Genomic DNA, 23,603 nt, shown 5'->3' with positions numbered 1-23,603 from the left:
ATCATAACAGAGGCAGACTCCTCTTTTTGCTAAGTATGAAGAGAACGCTTCAGCAGTTGATGGATGTATTAGGAGTAACGGTGAGGGAAGCAAGATCTGCGAGCACAGAAGCAAGCATGGCAGGGGGGTGAGGAATCCCCACATAAGCGCTAGCAGTGAAAGCTTCAAAGTATGTTTGGCTACCAGAGAGGCATCGATCATTGTAAGCCGTTATCATCTCTCAGAGCAGGGCATGCATCGCAAACTTGAGAGCTTCCAGCAATCATACACATAAGGAGATTCTTGTCAGCCGATTCTTGAACTTCTACTGCCTTGGACCGTCTTGTGGCTCCAACTCTGTATTGCTCTCGGCCAACTCTATTCTCCAATGCCTCTTGATATTGTTTGTATGAGCTCAACGGCGAAGCTAGTCCAGCATGCGCTTGTGCTTCATCATGATAAATTTCTTCTCTTACCATGCCCTAACCTTCTCTCTAATCACCATCACTGCACTCTAGCGCATCAGGTATGACTCTTGACGACGAAGTTGATTTTGACGTTAGTTTTGAATTCGCCGTCTACCTCCGTCAATTTTAAATTTTGAATTGAATGGCTTATAGATTCCTTTCCAAGGAATTTTATTATAGTCTTTTCTTCTTTTCTTATGAAGGGAGAAGTTGCAAAAGGGAGCTCCATCCCAAGTTCGAGCCATGTGTAGTGCAACTCAAACGAATTACAAGGGGCATGGTGAACCTCAAGCTCTAAGTTTCAAGGCCCCCCTTCAACTAGACGAACTTTCCATGAATACTCATGTGTTCCAGTTTATCTATTGCAATGGCGTCCTTGTTCTAAGTGCAAGCTCATGCAGAGGTAAACACCAAGCTCATATATGTTCTTATGTTGAGAATATGTTTTAGAACTTCTAGATCAAAACACCAAGCTCCATGTTTGTACAAAAAAATAGCTGTCATAGCAAGGGAGTCACTTGTTTCTTAAAAGTAGACTCATGATGAGAAAAACCTCAAGCTCAAGCAAGTTGGACTTGTTGTTACGTTAAGTATAAGCATAAGAACATCTAGAACAAAACACCTTTCATGTTTGCACTATAGAAACCTTGGCTCTGATTCTCTAATTCCACATAAGATCTTAGTTTGAGATGTCTTTTTTTGTGAAAGAAAACTTGTCTCTTGCTTTATTAGTCTCACATATGCTCCGATTTTGAGCTCTCTTGCTTTACAACTCTTTCTTTCCTAGTCTCACATATGCTCCGGTTTTGAGCTCTCTTGCTTTACAACTCTTTGTTTACGACAAGAAGGTCCACCCAAACAAAGAGTGTTAGAACATTTTGAAAGAGACGTCCCAATCTGTGTTTCCTTTGTCCCCTTCTCATTTCCTAGTTGGGTTTTCTACTTGGATGCCCATAGGCCTTGTTTGAATCTCCATGTGAGATATCTTCCTCTTCATGTAGTGAGCTATCTGAAGCTTCAAATTTTTTGAGCTTTGATTGAATGTGGACAGATCTTGCATTACAAAACTTCTTCACAAGAAAAGAATATCTTTCGGCAAATAGATTGTAAGCATGAGCATTAAAGCACATTGTGCTGATCTTGCATTGCAATACTTCTTCACAAGAAATGGACCTTTTTCAGCAACAAGCAGATTGTAAGCGTGAGCAATAAAGCATATTGTGTGATTTTGGGACTATATTAGGGTCTAACATAGCAAGAAATTCAACTGAATTCAAGTTCAACTAGCACTATATTTGGGTCTAATGTAGCGAGCACTTCAAGTGAATCCAAAATCAAATTTGTCCCAAATATGTGAATTTTTCCCAAAGTTCCTAAATTTTTGTTGTCTTAACATCTTTTCACAGTAGATCTTTGTTTGTAGCATGCAGTTACGCCATTCTTGCAATGTAGTTGATGTCTGCTCAAGGCACTTAATTCTTACTCTAGATTTGACGGGATGTGGTGTGTGTGTGTGTGTGTGTGTGTGTGTGTGTGTGTGACCCTTGGAATCGTCATCTTGCATCACTAATTTCTGTGTAAGCTCAATTTTCTCTTCCATTAGCTGAACATGACGGCTTATTGTATGGTAGTAGCAGTCGAACATGCAGGTGGAATTGCTGGTCCGCATAGACTGTCGAGGCTGTGAGCGCAAGAAATTTTCTCGCCATTTCTTCCAAGCGTCGGCGGCTCTCTGAGTTGCACCTACACAAAATTCTCAATCTAATCTTATCTTAAACAATAAAAAGAAGAAAAAGTTATAACCTTTCTATCACCCAAGTGTGGTAGATTGGTTATGCCAATTCCCTCTTCAATAACAGTAAATAACGTAAATAAACCTAAATCTAATCTAATTAACGTAAATAAACCTAAATTAATAAACTTAAATCTAATTTAATATAACGTAAATCTAAATCTAACGTAAATAAACCTAAATCTAATCAAACGTAAATCTAACTAAAAATAAACATAAATCTAATTTAATTTAACTTAAATAAACCTAAACCTAATTTAACGTAAGTATACATCTAACATAATCTTTAACGTCTTTTGGGATAGTTTCCTACGACGTTAAAACTCTCTTAGCTGTGGCGCAAGAGCAGTAAGGGAAAATACAAATAGAAGTTGAAGCCTTGAAGACGATGTCTTTTAATCCAAAATAGTCTTCTTGTGTGTGTGTGTGTGTGTGTGTGTGTGTGCGCGCCAATAAAAAGAGAAAAATGGTATAACCTTTCTATTACCCAAGTGTGGTAGATTGGTTATGCCATTTTCCTCTTGAATAATAGGTCTTGAGTTCAACTCCTCGTCGGCTAGATCTTTAGGTCTCTTTAATTAGTTTCTTACGACGTTAAATTAAACTCTCTTCTTCTCGGGTGTGTGTGTGAGTGTGTCTGTACGCCAATAAAAAAGAAAAAAAATGGTATAACATTTCTATCACCGAAATGTGATAGATTGGTTATGCCATTTCCCTCATGAATAACAGATCTTGAGTTCAACTCCTGTCAACTAGATCTTTAAGGTCTCTTGGAATAGTTTCCTACGATGTTAAGACTCTCTTCTTCTTCTTCTTCTTCTTCTTCTCTCTCTCTCTCTCTCTCTCTCTCTCTCTCTCAATGTGTGTGTGCATTCTTTGTTTATGCATGTGTGCGTTTTTGGTTTATGCATGCTCTCTCTCTCTTTTCCTCTCTCAATGTGTGTGTGCATTCTTTGTTTATGCATGTGTGTGTGCGTTTTTTGTTTATGCTTGTGCTCTCTCTCTCTCTCTCTCTCTCTCTCTCTCTCTCTCTCTCTCTCTCTCTCTCTAAAACACAATGTGTGTGTGTGTGTGTGTGTGTGTGTGTGTGTGTGAGAGAGAGAGAGAGAGAGAAAGAGGGGAAGGGAACATGAGAATGAGGAGAGGGAAGGAGCATATCTGGCTCTCCTTCCTCTCCTCGTGTGTGTGTGTGTGTGTGTGTGTGTGTGTGTGTGTGTGTGTGGAGAAGAAAGAGAGAGAGAGAGAGGGAGAGCGTTACCTTGCTTGCTTGAGCTCGCGCCGAAAACTCAGATCTCACATCTGAGTTTTCGGACACTCTTGGTTTTTTTCTTTTTTCCCTGACGGCGTCACTATGAGCGTTGCTATGTTACATGTGTAAAATAGCGACGCTCATAGCGATGCCATGGTTTTTCATGTTTGAGCGTCGCACTACGAGCGTCGCTACCATTAAGTACCTCTTGTAGTGGAAAATGTCAAAAACGCCAAAGGTCAAAGCCAAAACTGTGTCAAAAGTGTGATCGATGTGCTCGATGCCAATGTGAGGTGCCACTCTTCTATGATAGAGGTACCTCACCCAAGCATTTCATGAACGTTGTCATCCATGAAAAATCGCTCGTCCTAGTGTCGAAGGAAAATGCCCGACAAAGTCGCGGATGTGGATGCCAAATGCCAATGGGGAGTGCCAAGAAAGCCACTACGCTCTTGTCTCGCTCTCTACACCAAAAATCGTCAAAGCTTGTTGATGCTCGAAGCCACTGATGGTGTCGAGTGCATGTAGTCGCAAATGGTGTCGAGTTTCTCTATATTCACCACGACCAAGAGACTTAGCTTTGCCCAATCTCGAGTGTCCTACTACTTAGGCTACCCAATTTTCCCTCGATGTGTGTGTGTGTGTGTGTGAAGTTTCTAGATGATGGTAGCATCAAGGGGAAGGGAGTGTGCACCCACTCTAGCACAATTTCATATTAGAAAAAAAACATGGATGCTCTGCTCAGTCTATAGATCAAAGTACTACCTACGACAAGTTGCTGCACAGCTTCACACTGTTTAATTAACGATGTTCCCATCGCTGCCCTGCCGATTCCCACATACACAATGCCTATGGTCCTCAATTCTCTGTTGCCCGATCCCAATTTCAATGCCTTTGATACTGTGTGTGAGGTTGTGTGTGTGTTTGTACACACACTCAAGATGGTGCTTGAATGCTGTTCTGTGTTGCTTGTGACCTGATGCCCCAATCCACAGCTACATTTTCTCTACCCATTGCTCGGTGGTTGATTCCCTTGCTTGGCTAATTTTGCAACCTATGCAAACTTCCCCAATTCTATTGGTTGATGCTCAGTCGCCCGGTGCTTGCTGATTCCAAGCTTGCTTACATTCTCTCAAGCTCTACTTCTCGACTGCTACTGTCCTGACTTACTGCTCTTAATTCAGTTGTTTTTTAACGACCTACTACTCAGCTGATCCTTCAAGGTTCCATTGCAAACTTGAGCTTCAAGGGAAGCTGCACACATGGGGTTGGGGAGCGGGAGGGTCGGGGCTCAGGATCTTGAAGCTCTGATACCAGTTGTGGGGAGGAATCCCCGTGTGCGTGCAGGAAGGGGGAAGAAGAAGCTCAAAAAAGTAAAAGGAGAAGGATAGGACCCTAAATAATCAAAGAAGTTGCTTATCACGGGTGAACACCTCTTCAAAGACCCTCTCTTTAGAAGCCTGACCAGAAAAGCTTTGAGAAAAACTACTAGAGATGTCGACGAGACAAACCCTAAAGCTTGGGATAGCTTTTACAAGGGTATTCAAAAACCATGAAAAGTGCAAGCCCTGGAATGAAAAAGGCCCCTACGAAGAGTGCGTGAAGCATGTTGAAGATGATTTGGGCATGTCATTGGTTCGTTCACAAGAGGTGGATGAAGCTAGAGAAACTCTTCTCAGGAGCATCAAGAAGACAATATCTCAAACAGACGCCAACCGATTGGAAAAGGCTTTTACTAAAGATAAATGCTCTCTAGCACTACAAGCATTAGGCAAGGAAAAGTCCCCTAGTTGGGACGGGATGACGACAGAGTTTTTCAAAGAATTCTAGGATGATCTTAAGGCCCTAATCACGTGCATGGCTAACAAATCCCTACTAGAAGGTGATCTAGATGTAAGTGTTAAAAGGGGCCTCATTAAACTGATACCTAAGGAAATATGCTGCTCTCAATTGAAGCACGGGAGACCCATCACTATGATGTGAGTGGTGTATAAGACTTTTACTGAATCTGTTGCCCTAAGAATCCCTCCCCTCCTTGACAAAGCCATTACCCCTCATCAACATGGATTTATTAAAGGAAGATTAATCTATGACAAAATTCTTGCAGCAATGGTCGGAATCGAATATGTAGCCTTTACCAAGCAAGAGTGTATCCTCCTCTAGCTTGACTTGGACAAAGCCCATACATGGTCCTTTAAAAAGATGTCATGAATTCACTGGGCTTTGGCCCACAGATATGTTCGTTGGTACTCACTCTTGGAACTAGAAGCCATTCGGAGCTTCTATTTAACTATAGAATTGTCGCCAATTCCGCAATCAAAAGGTCAATCAAGTAGGGATGTCCACTAACCCTGCATATTCGACGTTTCCTCTCCCCCTTTGGTTATAATTCTTGAAACCATTGCTACGAGGGGAAATTCAAGCGCTATCCTTACCTAATAATGAACAAATCCTAGTGAAGCTCTTCATGGACGACTCCTTGTTATTTTTGAAAGCCTGCCCTTAGGTGATCAGAAAGGCCCTCAAAATTGTGCAAACTTTTGCCACTACCTCGGGGGAAGTACATTATTGAGAAGTCAAGAATGATCTATCTCAAAAAACAACTCATTCGATTCTTCTATGTGCATTGGAGAAATTGTGATGAAAGGGATTATTTTCCAACACTTGGGAGCCCCACCAGGGGTTGACATAACACACAAGCAAAGATTTCAATGGGTCTTAGATAGAGTACCGTGAAAGATGCGAAGGTGAATATGTGCTGCTTTCCTTCCTAAGCAAGGTTAAAGTGATCAGTTTGTTCATGCTCTCGTATATAGCCCTCAATGGCCCGATCCTCAAGATAGCCAAGTGCAACTAGAAAGAATTCTTGAAACTGGTAAAAATGTTCTTGTGGAGAAAGAACTTCAAAGACTCGTTTCCCTGGTAGTGAGCCAAATGGGATTCAAGTCGCTAGGCCAATGGAGCAAGGAGGTATTGGGATTCTTAACCATGTTGTTCATGCAAAAGCCCAATGTGCCAAATTTGTGGTATCAATCGCAAAGCAAGACCATGCATGGACGATTATGAGGAAGGATATGATGGACAAGGCTAAGCTTGTCTCCCAAGGGGGGCAGTGGAAAGAGATAGAAGCTCATGGCAAACTACTGGCCCCTAGATGGTCCAACTTTCGACTAGGTGGCACAACAGGTGAGCTGGTACACAAGTGTACCAAAGAAACGGAGGCCCTAGAGTGGGAGAGTTAACCAGATATTTGCAAAAATCCATAACACACTGATCCCCTTGTCTATCCAAAGCTAGAGATGTACTCTTGAACTCATTTTGGGGAGAAATAACCAAAAAGGTAAATACCAAAGGTCTCAGACAGTTGGCCCATTTTTGGGACAAGAATAGTAACAGCTAGAATCAAGCCAAAGTCGGATTGGATTATTTGGATTGTAAACCCTTAAAATTAGCTTGTTGCGAATGATTTGGGTGTATGTATCATTGTCTGGTTGGTGGTTAAACTTGTTGATCAATGTAGATCATGATGTTAACAAAAGAGTGCTTCAATTATTTGGGTGTATTTTTGTGCTCGTACATGAGTGTGCATATGTATGAGTGAACATGACTGAGGCAAAAAAGAGGGAGATTTATCATAGCAAAGCTGGATTGGATTATATTTTTACTTGCAAAACTTGGTCTTATGATCAAATTTTTCGATTATAGATCTACTATGCATATGCAGTTTTCAATTTGGTTATCTAAAATTTGCGAGCTTGCTACCTTTGCAGAAATTTAATATGGTTGCTTTGTTTCCCCCTCTTAAGGAACCATTGAAACATGTATGTGAAGGCTGTATTTTGGGCAAAATGCAGCATTCCAAATTTCTAAGGCTGGTTTTGTGAAGGGTACTCGCAAATGCAAGCTTGTCCATAGTGACATTTATGGTTAGATGCATACTCCATCTTTTGGAATTTATTTCTATTTTCTAAATTTTCTTGATGATTACCGCAAGCATGTAGTGGTGTATTTGTTTAAGGCAAAGTCCAAAGTGTTTATGTAATTGAAGAAAATTTTGCTTATGGTTGAAAATGTCTTTGGTTGTACACCAAGAGTTCCTCACTAGGCATGGGATAAAACACCAATGTACATTGCCGTATATCCCTCCGTAAAATGGTATTGTCAAGAGAAAAAATGGTAAATTGTGGAGATGCCATAATGTAGGTCAGAAGCCAAGATTTTCCATATGCATTTTGGCTTGAAGCTACCATGTGTGTTCTGATATAGCCCTCTATGAGTGCTTATATAGGAAAGATTTGTAATCTCTCTTCTAATGCATAATTCACTATTCATTTGAAGTGTACATTGTGTCTCTTTCTCTTTAGTTATACACACAGACACACAATGAATACAACTCTCGTGAGTTTACCCTAGAGCTAGACGAGGGTTTATACCTCTTAGTCAGTAATCTCTAGTTAATATCCTCTCTATTTTCACTTCCAAGAGCTAGTTAGTGTCTAGTTAGCTAATATGTGCATGTCCTTCAGTTAACATTTTGAACCACTACCCTCTTATAGCTACATAGGGACTAATTGACTTCTAGCATCACATAATCGTTTGCACATTTCTATGAGATCACTAATTGAGAATTTGTTAATCTCTCTTTTTTTTTTTTGTGCAATCATTAATAAGATCTCCAAATCACCATTTCATTAATGTGTGCATGTTCATTAGCCCAGTTACTTGTCGATTTGCATCAAATATCTCTTGCATTGTAGTGACCATTCCAAATTTGATTTGTGTCTAATAGCCTATTCCAAGATTTGTGTCTGATAGTATCTTCCAAGATTTCTATTTTAAGCTTCTTTTAGCTCAACATGTCCGTCATTTGGCTCTTCCATTAGCCCTAATTTTGTCATATTTCATAAATTAATAATTGGTGTCTTCGAAGTGCATATGTTCCTTTATATATGAAAATCTTTTTGATGCCTCTCAAAAAAATACAACTCTTTTATTTAGAGAGTATCCTACAATGTTCCAATTTAGTGAAGAAAATATGTTTAAATTTTCTATATATTGAAGGTCTAGTGATTAAGCCTTTGCCAACAAAAAGCTCAAGATTTTAAAAACTAGTCAAGTACTAAGAATCAACGAGTCGACGGTGCTATCTAGGAGCACTAAGATTGTGCATTGCCCCTCGTGTGTGAACTCGTATAACAATCACCTACCCGTTGTTTATTAATCAAGCCCGCAATCAACACAATAGCCAACGGCTCAATAAATGTATTTGTGGTAATGCAAATTCGGAAACATTCAATTAAGCCCTCACCAATTGAAGCATTTGAACTTGTATAATAATCAACTACCCATGTTTATTAATCAAGCCCGCAATTGACACAAAAGCTAGCAGCTCAATGAATGTATGTGGTAATGCAAATTCGATAGCATTCAATTAAGCCCTCACTAGTTGAAGCATTTGAAGGCAATATTATCTTCTATCAATTTGGCAATCCAAGAAATCCACAACCAACTCCTACTATTTGCCAATGGGCCACACATACTCACAATGCTGCCTATTTTAAGTTTCCTCAAGTGGTATTCTCATGTACAATGGTAGCATGAATTGCCACAACCAACTCAAAAGTCAAACCCACAAACGTTATTAGTTAAAATAAATCTTTTTAGCCTATTTCCTAATAACCTACCATTGTTACTTACAAAGGGACTTTTGTCAATAAGAATCTAATCACAAAGGTACACACACACACACACACACACACACACACACAAAGGGTTGAAAGCTTTGTGAGCCTTATGTTTTACACTCCAATCCAAAATACGAAATCAAAGGCACAAAATAAGTATGAAAAGTTACGTTAATGAGAGATCAAAGAAGAAAGCTCCAACATTAATAACAGAGCAAACTCTACTTAGAGATATCGGCTCCTGGATTGGAGAATCTTTGCTCTCATTGTAAGCAAATTATCTTGTTTTGTCATTAGTTGTCATTGTCCAAGCCCAAAGGGGAGGGTTGTTGGGTACATTAGCTTTGACTTGTGAAGCCTCTCTTGGCTCTCTTCTATTGTAGTTCGATGAGTCCCATCTTTGGTCTACTAGTATGTCTAAGAGACATATGTGATAGACCATGTGATAAGATGTGTAGCTTCCACCTAAACTGATGATGCATATGGTGATATAATGATGTATCCATGATGCCTGAGGTTCAACAATTAAAACAAGAGAATAAACTAGGGAGAATATTCAAACTTATGACTAGTGAACAAAGTTAGGGACTATTGCAAAGGTGAAGAAGGTAACACTACATTGCCTATTGAATATGCTAGAGTCAAATCTCTTGCTATACTAGATAGTAGAAGCAAGGATTGTCATTGCTACAAGATATGTTTGGCGAGCATGGAGAAAAAAAGCAATAAGGAAAAGTTGAATGAAGTTATAACTTGTAGATGGCCATGAGGAAAGACCGTGCCTATACAAGAGGATTCTAATCTCTCTTTTCTTAATGCATAGTTATGTATTCATTTAAAAGTCTACACTGCGCCCTCCTCTCTTTGCTCACATACAAACGTGCACACGCACATCATGAATGATTATCACACTCACTCACTGTAATGTTCACATACCCCAACCCTAACCATACCTTATAGTGCATTGGAAACTTTCAAGATTGAGAATAATCCGAAGAGAGCAGCATGACATGTCAACAATTAAAACCCTGTACTTTATTGAAGCCGGCTATTCCATTTACCAAACTTAGACAAAGCCTCCCATTTTAGTTTGACTTCTTGCAACATGCATGCGAACACCTCTCCGCAAGAGAACAGATGGACCTTACTCTCTCAAGAGAACAAATAGACCTGTTTTACAGGTTTTCTACTTATACATTAAATGAGAGGACGACATTAGTCCCTCCCTTCACTTTTTGTGGAGGATGAGTGTAAGCGCCTCCTTCCGATATAATCAGAAAAATTGCATCCTATCTAGGTACTGGTAATGGGAGGCTCTTATGTCACTGATAAAGAATACATACAAACATTAATCCTCTGATATTTTGCTTTTGTGCGGAGTATGTGGGATTCGATGCAATGTCATAATTGTTTGCTGATGGCACATGTCAATGGATGGCTTTCTATTTTAGCCCTGAAGTCAAATGCGCTCTTCATGACTTGTTGCAAAAAAAAAAAGGCATCAATGTTGTAAGAACTTTCCAATTCCTTTTGCCTGTGTAGCTTACACTGATGTATCCTAGTTATTGTCCCTTTTTACATGGGATGTTGTTTCTCCATGATATTGTGCATTGATATCCGAACAGCTCGTCTTTTGACCCTTAAGACACGATTTACGTCCTAGGTCACTGTGTGTGTGTGTGTGTGTGTGTGAGAGAGAGAGAGAGAGAGAGAGAGAGAGAGAGAGAGAGAGAGAAATATATATATCATATTTAAGAACAGCTGGCACAATTATTAGTTATTGAGTGAAAGGAAAATCTGCTATCATTTGCAAGAAGCCCCTCCATCGCACGTGATGATCGACTGATAAGATTCAAGGCATGTTTGGCAGATACATATACACACATAGAAAGAGGAAAAAAAAATATCGTAGAACAATCCCGAGAGAGAGAGAGAGAGTATTTCCAAAGCAGGTGATTTTTGTATAGGCAAGAAGCTGACACATCAATTGAAGTTCCTATATGCGTTTGAGACACAGCATACAACCAGGCAGATAGCTCTCATGCGAGGTATGTGTATAAAACTAAGACACAGCTTTGCCAATAAATTTACAACAGCAAGCGTGAACGTCCCCAAACATGATTACCAGTCCAACTTGCAGTAGTCCTCAAGCACTCCAAATTCCTTATATGTGAATGATCCACGAACAAATTGACCTGGCAAAAATAATGTTGGCAGAAAACGCCGAGGCGCCCATTAAATTAATGTCATTGGCAAACAGAAAAATCTCCAAAGAGAATGAGAGTGGCAGAAAGATACTCCTGGTCCATATTTGCTGACAAACCACTGAACACTCTCCGGTTCATCAGCTTCAAACATTATCTTCTGAAGACCCAGCCGACCGATCATCTTTGCTACCAGATCAGTTCGCCATTCATCCACACCTTTCGTTATACCATCAGAATCAAACATGATCATGTCCGCCCCAGCTTCCAATAATCTCTCAGCTCTTTTGATCAATGCATCCATCTCTGGCAAAGGGGAAGAAGCACAGAAGAAAAAACCCAACAGTAAGAACAGTTAAAATACGTGCACTTTAAGTCATCAAGAGACCTTATTGTCTAGCACCTGTCTGTAGGTCCCGAAGAGAGAGAGCATCTCCAATGCTCACATCCAGCTGAGGTTTTGCTTTCAGGCCCTCATTTTTTATCAGGCGTATAAGCCGTAGCAAATCGTCTTCTTGAAAGTTCAAGAAGTCCGTGTTCAATTCTAACGTGTCGAACCCAACATCCTTGCATTCCTATTGGCACCAACCATCAATCAGGCACAACTAACTTATTGAATAGAATTTATAATAGCTCCTAAGCCAAAAGAATATCGAGAATCGTGTAGTCATGTAGCTTGGTGACCTGCACATACTGCTTGAATGCACTCGGACCTTTCATGAGCATGTGTTCTGCCCAACCTCCTGTGCTCATGTACATACCATGTTGATGTGCCATGTCAGCAATCTCCTTCAAAAAGCTCTTTGGCATCAGACTCGCTGATCCCCCCTTGAACTTAAGACCATCAATGAACTGCTCATTTGTTTCCAATATATCCTGCTTACCATGATCAAAGCCCAAATGAAAACGTACGCAAAAGCGTAAATGCAAGCAAGTAAAACAATCAGGGGCTTTAAATACTACATGAACATCAAAAAAGGAAAAAAAAAAAGGCAGTTGAAACAAATGGAATTTTCAGATCATTTCAGATTCGACTTCAGCTGGTTGTATCTGGATGTCTTTATATTATATGTTTGCACATGTGAATTTTTTTGTGTCATCTGTAAAGCATTTTTGTGAAGCATATGAATCTAGTTCATCAATAGCTCCAAATTGGATGAGATTGTGTAACGAGAGGGCACCACATGCCAACTGAAAAGAACAGATTTAAATAAACATTAACACTTCAAAACAGTTGGGGAGAGAGAAATGAAATGAAATGTTATATGAACGTCTTCAACAGGCCAAAATGACCTGTGAGACCAATCTGTTACAAAATGGTGAATCTAAAACCATGTCTGGGTACAAAAAAACTAGAACAAAGATACTACTACTAGAATCCATCCTCATCTGCAATCTGGATGTCAAGAGAGTGTGGCTCGAATCCTCTGCTGTAGTCTCCGTCAATGTTGTGTAGCCCCTCTCCTCAATATGGCCGTCTGGATCTCCGTAGCTCTAGTGCTCGGTCGATGAGAGTGCCGGTAGTGGTCGAATGAGTGTGGGCCGAGCTCTGTAGTGATGGCTGCTCCTCTAGCTGTCCCATATCTAGTGAAAAGGAATCTGTAATCTGTCTCTGGGACTGTCTCTCTCTATCTCTCCCCAGTAAAGTGTCTCTATATCTGTGTAACTCAAGTAGATATAGCCCAAGATATCTCTGATCCTCACAACTCATGACCCTCGAGAAAGGACCGAGACCCTCTCTGAATAAGCAGTGGAAACGGCCTCGTATCTCATAGTACATTGTGCAATGACATATGTAATGTAGCTCTGTCTCTGGCTCTAGCTGGCATAAGCGGCAGATCATGCTATCTGTTGGTATCCCTCTGACTCTACCAGTCTCAATCTCCAACTGATGTGAGGATGTGCGTATCTGACCAATGGCACACCGCAAACCATGAGACATATATGTGTCCATGTAGCTGGGTCGAATCACAAACCCATCTCCTGTGAGGTGGAGAAGATGCTCTCTATAGAAAGCCATCTTCGTGCCCAACTCCTGTGGCCGCTCTATCCATGTCCTCCCTGGGGGGGGGGGGGGGGGGGGAGAGAGAGAGAGAGAGAGAGAGAGAGAGAGATCCATACGGTAGACATGGAGTGGCGGAGTTCCACTCCCAAAGCACTGACCCCAAAACCATGGCACCCCTTCTGGTATTTCTTTTATATTGCTTCACAAGGTACAACTGCCAAGAAGCTCTGCCTCTACTTCCGCACATGCAAAGAATGCCATTGAGAGCCCCCAAGGCTTGTATTTAAAGACCCTAGGCCCCAAAGGCAACAGTTATGAAAAGTTGGGTCTCCGCACACCAAACGCTAGCGCCCATGAGGTTGTTTCCACGTTTTCCAAGTTGTTCGTTCAAAGTGCAAATAAACGCTCTCCAGACCGCAACCTACATCTTTTAGAGGTCCCACATTCAACAAGACGCTCCCAAGATTGTAGTCTACGTCGTTCAAAAGTTATCAAACAGCATAGAAACCAGAATCAAACAAATTTAATCAACACCAAAACAAATCAAAACAAATACAATCTATTCCAAACAATTTTCAAACGGTACTCAAAACCTTAATCAAAATTCAAACAAGGAGTTCTTCACATTCACTTTCCATGTCCCATGCTTGTAACTCCATGTTCCTCCATCCTGCTACTTGTTGTCTGCAAAAAGCACCCAAAACATAATATTGACACATGTTGCAAAAACCCTAATTTGATGTTGGAAATCTTGATTTTTCAAAATTGTCCGATTTGTGTAAATGCATAGCCCCCAGCAATGGCCCCAAAAGCAATACGTATGAAGAGCTGGGTCTCCAAAAGCATCCCATACCAAAAGCTCGCATCCATGTGGCTGTTTCCACATTTTCTGGGTCGTCCATATAGTTCCGCGTTTCCAACGTGAAATTAGGATGTCTGTACAGTTTGCCACGTTGGCATCGTTCTATGGTTTACTTTGGTCCTGCCACTTCGCATACTTTACAACAGGGCCCTTGTAATAGGCTTGGACATTCCAACCCGAAGGTCTATAGCAACACGTGAGAAAACTATGAAGAACAGAACTGAACTTGGAAATATATATAAATATATATATATATATATATATATATATATATATAGAGAGAGAGAGAGATGAGAGTCGATACAAAGCCACAGAGTTCCGCTTCCCGATGCACTGGCACCTAAGACTCATGCCCCTTCCGATATTTTTTCATTATTGCTTCGTAAGAGTACAATGTCCGAGGGTCCTCTCCCTTGCAATGCTCGCAAGAAATTCTGCCAAGAGGAGAGGCCCTAGCACACTTATAAAGGCTCCTAGCCAAAAGCAATTTACTTTGAAAGGCATTGGCTCCCAAACGCAGTCATCCATACAGTGCCACAACATCACCTTTGCAAAATGCGGGCTTGTCCGTACAGTCTAGCCACGTGTCATCTTTTACGCAATATGGTGTCCTTGCTTTATTTTTTAAAGGGTTTAGGCCATAGCTACCAGGGAACGTGTTCCCACCGGTCTAGAACGTCGGAACGGCATTCCGGCCGGTCAGAGTTGCAAGGAACGTCTCGGAATGGCAAGGCGTTCCGGATGACAAGCTGGTACCGGAACGTTTGGACCAGGACAAGCCGGAACAGCAAAAAATGGGCACATTTCCCCAAGCTCCAATGGTCACAAAGGGGCAGATTCTTGGGGGTTTTGTTTCTTGGCAACCCTTATAAAATGCTCCCCCCTCACCCCTTTCCTTCACAATTGCAACAAGCCTCAAGGCTCTCTCTCCCTTGCTCTCAAGCTCTACCCTTAAGCTCTCAGGCTCTCTCTCCCTTGCTCTCAAGCTCTACCCTTAAGCTCTCAGGCTCTCTCTCCCTTGCTCTCAAGCTCTACCCTCAAGCTCTCTCCCTTACTCTCAAGAAGTGAAGCCTCTCTCTCAAGCTCTCAAGGAGTCAAGCCTCTCTCTCAAGCCCTCTCTCAAGCTCTCTCTCTCTCAAACCCTGAAGGATCAAGCTCTCTCTCTATTTCTCGGATAATCCATGGCCTCTTCCTCTACCCCTTGCAATTATTTGAGAGCTCTAATCTGTACTTGCATGTGTTATTGTGTATGGGCATTGTGTCTGTTGTGTACACTATATGTACTATGACTGCGGCGCCGCACATCACAATCAAGTCATAATAAGATTAATTGGTCTTCAAATAGTGTTTTTTGTGGATATTAGAGTCAAAGGACTCTAGTACTACTTGTATTCAAACACATAACGCTAAAAAGTTCTTATTTGGGTGTTTCTTATGCCTCCCGTTCCGCGCCGTTCCTGTTTCAGACCCCTTGCCGTTCTGCAGGGAGGCCCGTTGTCGTTCCCGTTCCACGTTCCGAGTAACTATGGTTTAGGCCCCTCGACCGTGCTCTATAAGTTGGTAGGGTTAAGTTATTAGAACCCTAGCCCTTATGTCCTCTCTGCCAAACCCGCGAGCATCGCATTGTGGGAAAAAAAATGGCTCCTTGCACAGACTCGAGCCCTTGAGTTCTCTCATCACCCAAAGGACCTCGGGATCATAGATTTGGTGCAGACTTTGTGGCCGATGGTCAAGTTCATAGTGAAGTTACCTGATTCAACACGCTGCAGACACATTATTATTCACTTTTTTGCAAATGCGTAGCTCCCCTCCTTGCTATGTATCTACTCATGAGGACTCTTGGGCAGAGGATGTGGCTCGAAGGACCACACCGGCCTCTTGGGCATGGGTGAGACATATGATACAGACTTGTCTATCTCAAGGTCGATCAGATGCGGATTACTCCCCATCCAAACCGGCCTCAAAGATTGCTTGCCAAGCTACTGTTGCAGCATCAGTTTTCTCTCACTGACCCCACGAGGATTGTCTCATGGAATATCCAGGGCCTTGGAGGCCCACAGTTTTTCACGCCACACAGGTCGTTTGAGACAAGAGCTCCGAGGATGCCTTGAGGGTGGACCTATTGATATTCTTATGCTACAGGAGCACTCTGAGAGCCGCATTCGGCGATGAGGACATGTTCTGCGAGGTAGGTATAAGACATTTTGGTTAGCTGCTTCTGGGCCTAGTGGCATTCAGGGATGTGTATGTATGACTATTGCAGACTCGTGGCAACAGGCCATTGTGGGCAGAGGTATAAGACATTTTGGTCAGCTGCTTCTGGGCCTAGTGGCATTCAGGGAGGTGTATGTATGACTATTGCGGACTCATGGCAACAGGCCATTGTGGGCAGAGGTATTATTGTGCTAGACAGGGCCTAGTGGGTCACCATGCAGGTTCAAGGTAGCCTTGTAGGCTTCTTCAACATCTATGCGAGTGCACAGGCTGAGTTTTGGTCACATATTGCGGACTCATGGCAACAAGCCATTGTGGGCAAAGGTATTATTGTGTTAGACAGGGCCCAGTGGGACACCATGAAGGTTCAAGGTAGCCTTGCAGGCTTCTTGAACATCTATGCAAGTGCACAAGCTGAGTTTTGGTCACATATTGTGGAGTCCCTGCCTCACACACAACAGTGGTGCATTGAGGGAGACTTCAACATGTTGGAGGACCCCTCGGATAGGATTGGAGGCAGCCATGCTACTATTCACGGGGCTGAGTTAGCTGCTTGGGAGCGCCTATGTATGACTATGAAAATTTCGGATGTATGACAATATGCAAGCTTTGTATGGCCCTCAGATAGCCTCTCTTTCTCTCGATCAGACCGCACAGTAGGAGGCGTGAATCTATCCAAGATAGATCGTTTCTATGCTAGTGACCACATTTGTGACATGAGCGGTTCAGTATGCATGTGGGAAGGGACTTCTTTTTCCAATCATGTGTCAGTGATTCTTACTATGTCAAACAGAGACAAGAGTGGCAATGTCGTTCTATGCATCCCACAGAGGATTTTATTTGATACAGAGCTCAGAGAGCAGGTTGTGACACTATGGACAGGGAGTTTAGTCACGAAGGGGGACCCTATTGTTAGAACGGCTAGTGGCCTTATGGAGCTTAGTCGTTTCTTCCTCCAAGGGTTTGCAGCTCGCTTGGTTGCGACCCAAGAGGAGAAGCAACGACTACGTCGCATTGCCTCCTTGCAGAGGATGCAAGAGCTTGACACAAAATTATGACGTGGCATGACCACCTGGATAACCTTAGCAGATAAAAAGTCGCTCTCTAAGTTGTTCCTAACGTATGGGTATTGGGCCGACAAGGCCCAAGAAACACAAGACTCAAAATTAAAGACTGACGGGTAGGTTGTACGGACGCCACAAATTACGTTGACATGCTGACGTGGCATTCCGTATGGAATTTTCACAAATTGCGCTTACAGTGCTGACGTGGCACAACGTACGAATTTTCGAGTTTCACGCTGCCAACTTTTGGGATTAGAGCTTTTGAGTTTAGAGCTTTTCATGTAATTGCTTTTGAGAGCCCTCATGGCCTTTAAATAAGACCCCAGGGCCACTCTCTGGCTCAGATTGCTGACAAGTTTTCAAGCAGAGAGAACCCACGGGCATCGTAACTTTGCTCAAGCATTAATATAAAAATAAATATCGAAAGGGGCACCAGTCTTTGGGGCCAATCTCTCTGGGCACGGAATTACGCCAGGCCGTGTCGACTCAATTGAACTGTGATTAACGTGTGAAGTATTTTTAAGTGATTCTCTCGTATGTCATGTCAAATTCTCGACTTGGGGTGCCCAAGTCTGTTACAAAGCGCCACCCAGGTAGCCCTTTGATGGAGAAGCAGATGCAACACGCTCGGCAGAAGCTTATCACCATCGAGGAGTGACGCCACGAGTTTGCCTTTCATCGTCAAGCATCTCAGTGGACTCAAATGGGCGACAAAGTTACTGGTTAGTTCTTTGAGATAATGGGTCCTCGCCATGCACACACAAGTGTTGGTCAGCTAGAGGAGGCCCGATGGGTTGGCTGCTATAGAGCTCGAGGATATACACGCAATTGCTACCGACTTTAACCATGAGTTACTTTCAATCGAGCCACAATCAGAGCATCGAGATACATGCAGAGAGCAAGTGTGGGCACAAATGCCTTGTTTAGTCACAAAGGAGACGTTTCAAAGGCTTGAGCGCCCACTCTAGCCTCAGGAGCTACAGGAAGCCCTCAGGCCACTTCCCAGGGGAAAAGATGATTTGACTCCTAGTTTCTTCTTAGAGTACTAGGAGGTGCTCGATCAAGACACTAGTAGTGCTTACCGGCACATTCTGCACACTAGGGAGATGCCTGACAGCATGAGCGAGGGATTGATCTACCTTATCCCCAAGGACGGAGGCTCCTTGGACGAGATTCGACAGTGGCGACCCATCACCATTCGCAACTCAGCCTACAAAACATTAGCAAAGGCTTTGAGTTTGAGAATGCAACGGCTCCTTGAGAGCATTATACATGAGACACAGACAGGTTATGTCAAGGAGTGGAGCATCCATGACAACAATTTTACCTTTTGGGAGACGATTGCCCTCGTACGTCTCCAAGGAGAGGATCTTGTGATACTCCTCGTTTTTGAGAACACGTATGACAGAGTTGACTGAAGCTTCCTTGAGGACACTATGCGTCAGATGGGGTTTTCATGCATGGATTAGGGGAGTGTCACCTCTCTATAGGCGTGCACATAGTTAGGTGTTGTTGGCAAGGGGAAGAAGGAACGTTTCATGCTGTCACGTGCACATCTAACCCTATGTGCATGTGGACAAGCTGTAACTCCTATTTCTAGGGTTTAAACCAGCCTAGGAAGTGTTCTCGCACCCTCGTGAGCATGTACGAAGACCGTGCATGTCCAGGCAATTTAGAGTAACCGCATACCCTCTGATTGCACATGAGCACAGCCAATGTCTGCTAGGTGTAGGCACTAGGGAGTGCTCCCATACAGAAACATTAGTACCAAGCCTAGGTAAAACTGCATGCGACGCACCTCTTATTAGTAGTTCTCCAACTTATTAATAAGTGACATTTAGCATCATTGTATATGGATCGTGGGGTCAGATATGCCAGTGCTCGACCCAGCTTTAAAGTGGTGTATAAGTGACCCTAGGGGGTCACTTCTAAGGCAAGAAAGTACCCCTCAGTACCTGCACCAGGACCTGCAGTACAAGGACAGCATTGCCAGTGTTTTCAACCCATCTTCACCAGCGTTTTCCGCCCAGCATAGCCAGCATTTTCAACCCAATACCACCAGCGTTTTCAGCACCAACATTCGGCTTTTTCAACATCAGCATTCAGCATTTTCATCACCAGCAATAGTAAGCATTTTCAGCCAGCAGCATTCAGCATTCAGCCCATTGCCAGCAATAGAACCAACCCTACGATTTCAGTTTTCAACCTTAGCCTCATAGTTCCAAGCATCTACCGTAAGTACCCATCAGCATCTCAGCAATTAGTACCATTGTAACAGCATTTGTCACAAAGTGATGATGTGGCATGCCGAACTGGAAGAGAAATGGCTGAATGAATAAGAGAAACAGAAACTGAGCTAGCCAACTACAAGAACCTTTGAAGCACTAGCCGTGGGGCCCGTAACCCTAAAAATACCAAAAGCTTAAACTTCGAGGATTTCCGTAAATCTTACTGACATGTTGTCACAAGGACGTGGCAATTGCTAACTTGAGTTGTTGGTTCTCTCCAATGATTTTTGTTTAATTTTTGGGACCCTCTTTTTGAAGTTGCAAATGGTCATACATTGTATGGCCAGTGTGAAACAACAATTTCACCCGCAGATGGGAAGTTGGTCGGCACTAGAATTCCAGTAGTAAAAGGGTGTCTAGGCTCAGTTCAAAGTCATCTAGGTCCCCTCTCCGCACTTAATAAGTTGGTGGATACTAGGAAATTAACTCCATAGAGGCACAGTGACAAGGTGAGGTCACCCAGAGAAAATCACCCGAGAACAGGGCTACATTGCATTTTTGGACGTGGTCCCAATGGTAAAAGATGGTCAGATGACCAGTGAGAGTCCAATGGAAGCATTTCCTAAAATTTAGGGAACTGCTATTTTGGGCCACGAAATCTGTTCGCGTCATTAGCTCCGGAATGACAAGAGAAACATTTTATTACTCTGCCGCAAAGTTAACTGATGCACCAGTTGAGAGATTTTCAAGCGGGACGCCCAATGCCGGGAAATTTGCATGCATGAGTGCCAAGTGGCACTTTTTGGCCAATTTACCAAGTCTGGGAGAACAGAACTCGTAACTAACTTTTTTGAGCAGTTTTGGAGGCTGATAACTCTGATTTTCAGCCATTTCTCTGCATTTTTGAGCTTCCCATGACTTTACCTAGGACCAAGGAGATTATTTTCAGCATTGGAAGGCATCAGATACATGTTTACACGGCTATTTTGCTGCGTTTTCAACGATACGCAGGTTTTGGCAGCCATGGAACTCTTCTCCTTTTGCATCTATTTGTTCACACATGCATTACAGGTCACACACAGAAGGAGGGACGCTCGATTTATGCTGAGGGGATGCGTCATTGAGAACCCGTCACACGTTAAGAGCTATTGTGTGGAAGCTTTCCCTCTCATGTACAATGTAGTGCAAGAAGTGATGTCCTGCACACTCTACACTGCTCTCTCTCTCCCCCCTATGTGCAGTAACGTGATGCCCCACAAGAGGGCTCTTCATTTGGCCTATGTACAATTGTGTTATCTTATGCTTCTGTGTTGAGGCAAGAGCCTCTTTGAGCAGGAACATGAGTAGCTAACTGCTACTCCAAAAGCAGGCACCAGTGAGGGTGATAACCTCACTTTACAGGTGTATTTTCAGCACTGGTTATGCATTGTTTTTGGACTGTTTTGCAACCGTATGGATGCCAGAAGCATTGGGAATAGTGCCTCACTATTAAGAGTACACTTTCAGGACTGTTTAGGGCTGAAAACAGGGTAAAAACCAGTAAATAAAGCGAGCTGTAATTTCTGTTTTTGGGCTGAAAACAGAGGGTTTAAGTCCTTGGAAGTGAGTTCCAGCAAGGGAATTTGTTCAAGGCGAGTTTTGGGGTTGTTATGCTACCGAAATTTTTCCAGAACAGGTGTAGTCTAGTTGGATACAAGTGAAGATCCCCAAGACTCTACTTTTGTAACTTTACCCTCTAAGGGAATAAAGAAATATCGAAAGGGGCGCCAATTTTTGGGGCCTAGGCATCTGCTCGGAGCATTCTAGCTTCCGAGCCGTGTGTGCTTTGAAGTGCGTTACAGGTTCCTTTTGCAAGGTTTCTCTGTGTGTTAAAGCTTAAAGTAAAGTTTCGGGTGAAAGCCAAAGTCCACCGCCCTACGGGCCGGTTTCATGGTTTCCTTGTCGGGACAGAATCACTTTTTCCTCAAGAAGTGAGCCTGGGTTGGTTTGGTAAAGACACATAGTACAGGAACGTGGGATTACACTTTGGCCGACAAAGGGAAGGGCATTATGGAAGAGGGTTCCTCTTCACAGGACAGACAGGAAATTCCGCATGTTCCTACATAACCTTTTCAACATTCGCCCTGCCAAAAGTGGTCAAATTAGGGCTGATTTTCTTCTGCGTTTTTAGGGTTTGCAAGTATGAACCAAGATGAGATTGTCACAAAGTGATGGTGGGGCTATCCTAAAACCCTAAACCTAAATGCAGGCAGAAACCCTAATTCTGTCATAAACCCTAATTGGTTGGCTGCAGAAAATCAAACCTGCCGACGTGGCAGTTTTCGTACACCTACCGACGTGGCAGCCCGCAAAACGCGACGGGTTTTGCGGAATTGAAAGCATGCGGCAATTTGCTTTTTTTGCCTGCTTTTTAGGCTACGCAAATTGAAAGAGAGAGAAGGAGAACTCTTTTGCTTTATTTTTAGGGCAAGAGAGAGAGAACTTGAGAAAAAAAAGCATGAGCTTTTAATTTTTCAGTTTTTGGGGCTTGGTCCCTTGTACTCTATAAATAAGCAAGCAGGGCCTCATAACTCAGAGCATCTGGACGCAGAGTCTGATTGTGAGCGCCTGCCCGCACTCTTGTACTTTGAACACAGATTAATACAAAAAGAAATACCAAAGCACCAGTCTTTGGGGCCAATATCTCTAGGCACAGAACTCCGTCGAGCCAGTGTCGAATCAATTGTGAACTGTGAACTGTTTTGAAGTGGTTATTTGTGTTGTCATGGTAGATTCTTCACTTGGGAGTGTCCAAGTCTGTTACAGTGGTATCAGAGCACGGCCGATTTCTCTTCTACGGGAAATCCGATCCCAAATTTTTTTCCCGCGGCACCTATGGCTTCAGGCAAGCATCAATCGACTCCCTCTACCTCCGGAGATGCGGAAAGGGATCACAACGAAGATTCACGCGAGTATGGCCCGCCTCGGTCTACTCAAGCGGAGCGTCAAGAGATGGAGCGCCGACAATTGATCGACGATGCAACAAAGATGAGGCTTAATTTTGCCAAGGACCCGAAAATGACAAAATATACGAGCAAGACCTCTTTGGAGGAGGTGCATACGGAGTGGCAGAAAACCACAACCACTCCCAAAACCCGCTCTCAAGAAACCTTCTTCTCACAAGAAATATACAGAGAAGGAATTAGAAGAGGTGGTTGATGCACGGATTGCTCAACTTTTTGACGTGCAAAACAAATCTGAAAGCACGGCAAAAAGCGGAAGAAAGGTGCTGACTTCCCGGGTTATTTGGGTCGTCAGTCTACCTTTGAAAAAGCAAGAAAACAGAAGAAGCGTGTTCGATTCGAAGGAGTACCCAAATTCTTCTTCTTCTTCTGACAGTTCTTCTAGCTCATCTGATTCGAGTGAAGAAGACCAAAAAGGCAAAAATCAAAGCAAGAAGCAACGCTACGAAAAGGGCAAGAAAAAGACATTAGTCTAAATCTCGCCCAATGAGTGACAGTTCTAAGAGGACTCGTCTACAGACAGTTCAAACTCTGATGAGAGCAACTTTTATGCAAAGAAGAAGAATTTTTACAAAGCCAACCGGTATGACTTTCTCGAAGACGAAAGCAAGAAAGTCCGAGAGTTTAAAGAAGGTGGACAGTCAATTAAATTTGACATGTTTTCAGGATATAGAGATGCTTCGAAGGCTTTGTCTTTTATACAGCAGTTTGACATCGCTTTCGCAGGAGGACGTTACTCAGAGCATTCTAAGATTCGGAGAGCTGCCTCTTACTTTAAGGGGAATGCTCGAACTTGGTGGTCCACGCTCTTTTAAGCAAGACTACGCCAATTAAATGGCTGAAATTCAAGAGG

The 23,603-nt window shown here is 42.8% G+C and overlaps 2 protein-coding genes across 3 annotated transcripts in view; both read right to left on the bottom strand.

The window, feature by feature from the left end:
• Positions 1-11,109: 11,109 nt before the first annotated feature.
• HSA32 (Aldolase-type TIM barrel family protein) overlaps positions 11,110-23,603 on the bottom strand; it is a 45,110-nt gene continuing 32,616 nt past the window's right edge. For both annotated transcript variants that reach the window (XM_086508963.1, XM_086508962.1), the window contains 4 exons: positions 12,060-12,251; positions 11,779-11,950; positions 11,470-11,681; positions 11,110-11,366 (listed from right to left, as the gene is read on the bottom strand). In XM_086508963.1, coding sequence (XP_086365089.1) covers positions 11,259-11,366; positions 11,470-11,681; positions 11,779-11,950; positions 12,060-12,251 — 684 coding nt within the window. In that variant the 3' untranslated portion in view covers positions 11,110-11,258. The remainder of the gene's footprint in view (positions 11,367-11,469; positions 11,682-11,778; positions 11,951-12,059; positions 12,252-23,603) is intronic.
• On the bottom strand, positions 12,260-20,945 carry LOC147461400 (uncharacterized). Its single transcript, XM_086508964.1, has one exon. It carries the CDS (start codon positions 13,492-13,494, stop codon positions 12,841-12,843), a length of 654 nt encoding a protein of 217 aa, XP_086365090.1. The 5' UTR covers positions 13,495-20,945; the 3' UTR covers positions 12,260-12,840.

This window comes from Adiantum capillus-veneris, chromosome 3 (genome assembly GCF_014529385.1).
Source record: "Adiantum capillus-veneris isolate H3 chromosome 3, ASM1452938v2, whole genome shotgun sequence".
In the NCBI taxonomy this organism is placed as follows: domain Eukaryota; kingdom Viridiplantae; phylum Streptophyta; class Polypodiopsida; order Polypodiales; family Pteridaceae; genus Adiantum; species Adiantum capillus-veneris.
The sequence above is the reverse complement of the archived record's forward strand: the minus strand, read 5'-3'. Positions and strand labels throughout refer to the sequence as shown.

What these genes read in the sequence shown, in the direction of transcription:
- LOC147461400 (XM_086508964.1), bottom strand. Translation starts at nt 13,494, where the DNA reads ATGGATCTCTCTCTCTCTCTCTCTCTCTCTCTCTCTCCCCCCCCCCCC.